Source organism: Acyrthosiphon pisum, chromosome A1 (genome assembly GCF_005508785.2).
Source record: "Acyrthosiphon pisum isolate AL4f chromosome A1, pea_aphid_22Mar2018_4r6ur, whole genome shotgun sequence".
NCBI lineage: Eukaryota > Metazoa > Arthropoda > Insecta > Hemiptera > Aphididae > Acyrthosiphon > Acyrthosiphon pisum.
This window is the reverse complement of record NC_042494.1, coordinates 92,617,470-92,620,904: the sequence shown is the minus strand read 5'-3', so window position 1 is coordinate 92,620,904 and position 3,435 is coordinate 92,617,470. Positions and strand designations below refer to the sequence as shown.

At 25.5% G+C, this 3,435-nt stretch overlaps 1 protein-coding gene across 1 annotated transcript in view; it reads right to left on the bottom strand.

Annotated features, from left to right (window-relative positions):
- The window catches only part of LOC115033014 (tudor domain-containing protein 1-like), a 9,733-nt gene that overhangs the window by 1,442 nt on the left and 4,856 nt on the right, over positions 1-3,435 (bottom strand). Inside the window, exons 7-9 of the mRNA XM_029486288.1 lie at positions 1,476-1,799; positions 956-1,137; positions 5-115 (exon numbers count right to left, since the gene is read on the bottom strand). Of these exons, the coding sequence (XP_029342148.1) occupies positions 5-115; positions 956-1,137; positions 1,476-1,799 (617 nt within the window). The remainder of the gene's footprint in view (positions 1-4; positions 116-955; positions 1,138-1,475; positions 1,800-3,435) is intronic.

Below are 3,435 nucleotides of genomic sequence, written 5' to 3'. Positions count from 1 at the left end.
ATACCAATTTCCATACTTTTTGATTAATATTGCACATAAATCATTTATTTTCCAACCTAATATTGTTTTTTTATTTTTTTTATCACCATAAACTTTATTCATTTTTTCAGTTAATCTGAAATAAGATAAAAAAATATATTTAAAAGGCAACTTAACTTATTAAAATATAATATGATTGCATACATAGCACAAGTTAAACCACTACCTGCATTTATATGTATATAATAATTTGTTAGGTTAAATTAGATTAAAAAATACATGAATAATTATTCTTTAATATGACACCTGCATGTGTTGTCTTTGTCTTACAAACAAAAAATATATCAAACTTGAGTCCAGCAAAACAAATTGAGCTTAAATATTAGAGTGAATTGACCTGTTATCAAACTTGAAGGTAAGAATATTAATCTGTCATAATATTTTAATTTTCAAGCAATATATGTGAATTTTTATAATTAAATATTTTACATACTCATAACTCGATTAAAAGTTAAAATATCATAAATACCCAACAAGAGGACACGGATAATATTCTTATCTTCAAGTTTGATCATAAGTCAAACTCTAATATTTAAACTAACACTAAATTGATTCTACTGAATGAAAATTTGCAAAAAAAAGATGGAATCAACACATAAGAGTTTGGTGTCCTCTTATCAAGTCCAATGCTGGCGACAACAACACTTAGTCATTGATGTCTGCTTATTTTTCCAATGACAACCAGTATTCATCAAATGTTCTACACGTTTTTTTAAAGAATATTGAGAAGCGACAAAGTTAGGACACTAAAATAACTTAGAAATTGAAGCGTGTTAAACGTAAAAAAAAAATATAGAGAACAAAACATTAGAAAACCGTTGTATTTCCAATTATTAGTAGTTATAATAATATAAATTATTTTAATTCAAATATAAATTAATTTGTCAATATACTATTGTATCACTTGTATACTTACATCTCAGTATTATAATCCATTTTTTTTAGAATTATTTCATCAGGACTGACAACTTTAACGATTGACATTGGCATACCAGGGAGTTTATTTTTCTTATTTTTCCAACTATGATTTTCATTTTCAATAACTGATCGCAGCTTAGTAAAAGATAAAGTGTCATCGGATGGTGACATTACTTCTTTCTGTAGGATATTACAATTTATTTACAATTATAATACATATTTTACAAAAGAACAGGATAGTATTGAGCACTTAAAATTAGCCTTGACAGTTGTTTAAGCCATGAAATCCCCTCTACGCAGTCACAATTTCCAAACATAACTGGTATGCGTGCTGACATAAAATTAAACACCGCGTGCATAATATAAACCAATAAATACAAGTAGACTAAGCAGGATATTTTTGATGAAGGTAAGTGCGGCAGAATTTAAATAGCAACATTTTCTCATAAAAAAAAGCATACTAAGAAATATGAAATTAATATATTAAAATCATAGTTTTTATAAAAAGTTCTACTTGCATTTCTAGAGTTTAGTAACACTGTTTGCTTCACTTGTTTTCTTGTGTTTGTTTTCTTGAATACACATGATATAGGATCCATTGTTGTAGCATATCCTTGAGATACAAGTTTACTGTTCAAGCAAATCTCAGCTCTTGAAGAACGATTATACAAAACAATTTTGTGTGTATCACCATCAACTTCGTGTATGAAAGCTATCAAGTCATCATCAGCGTAATCAATCTTTGAAAAATTTAAAAATGCAGCACAAGCATTATCACTCCACTTAGTACTTTCTATACCTTCAACAGCAGGATTAACATCAGCTAATGATGCTTTTATTACCTATAATTATAAATAATAAGGTATATTAAAACAAAATGTAAAACACACATATATATTTAATAACAATTAAAAAAACATCACTGTGTTTACGGTTTGTTTATTTTTAAGGAGTAGGACAAAATATTCCAATTCATTTACACTCTATAAATACACACTAAATATACATTTTTTAAAGATAAAATTATTATGTTGTGAAAACTTTTGTGTACTATTATATCTTTTGTTTTAATCTTATCTTAGAATGGACATTCGACATTCCTTTGTTTAGGAATTCAAATATAATATTACTATAGTAATTAATTATTATAGTTGGTAAATAATGATCTATAAATATCTTTTATCATGAACCACTTATGATTTCAAAAACCATTATTTTCATCTTAAACTATAAAATAAATAAATAAATGAGGAGATTTTGTTAGTATACACTATACACTCATAAAAAAGTAATGATTTTATGCACAGATTTTTGTCTGCGGAGATCATGTCTTAGACCCGGTCATATTTTGGTTCTAACACAAATACATACTACATATTACTTTAATAGGTACTATAGGTAATATACAATATGACTATATTTTATTCCATATAAATTGATTAAAATCTAATTGACAAACCGATTTACCTTATGATTGAATACTAAACACTATAAAAATAAACTATTTTGGGTCTTTGTATGTTTTTGTCCATATTTAAATTTACAAATTTTAATAATATTATATCACATTATTATAAAAATTACTTTAAAAGATTTGTGTCGGATTAAAATACTGGAATTATCCTCAGTAAAAATATTATAAAATGACGAATACGTGCAGTGTTTTTTAATTGGATGAAAGGTTTGAGAGATTAACGATAAAAGTTATTATATATTTTTATATTATACTCAGACTTTTTAGCTCATAAATTTACTTCAGTGTCATTTTGCAAACATTAATTCAGTATTGGAAAACCGCGGTAGTCGATGTAAATAACTACTTACAAAAAGTGTGTGTTTTACGCACGGAGAGCAATAACAATCAAGTAGGTGGTTAAATTTAAAAAGTATTTAATATATAAAAATAAATTATTATGGCTAATGATTATTGTTTTGAATAATTTTTTAAGAGTTCTATCAATTACTAATCATTTGATTATGTCCATCACTAGTTAAGAAATATTATCAATGATAATGCTTATCAGTTGATTTTTATCAATTTGACAAAATTTAAAAAAAATGCCTTCAACAAATATTCTTAGATAATTAATTTTAGATTTATTCAATATAAGGGCAATTTAATAAAATAATTAAAAATGTTACAGGTATAAATTGCTAGGTTATAATATCTTATATTATATAAAAATGAATGTTTGTCTGTCCATTATACATTCCTAAACGTCTAGACCGATTTTGAAAAAAAAAATTCTGTGTTTTTGAGTGGTTCCTGGGCAGTGCTCGAATTGGGAATTATTAAGTAGAGGAGCTCAATCCAACAATTTATAAACTGCGTTCCAAGTGCAAAATTATTCAACGCAGCCTCGTGTAGTTATCTTCACTTATAATTTTTATATTTTTCTGGTTATAATATATTTTTCGGATAAAATACAATTGTATGAAATACTTTTTGTTTTATTATTTTCAGCGAAAATATTTTTT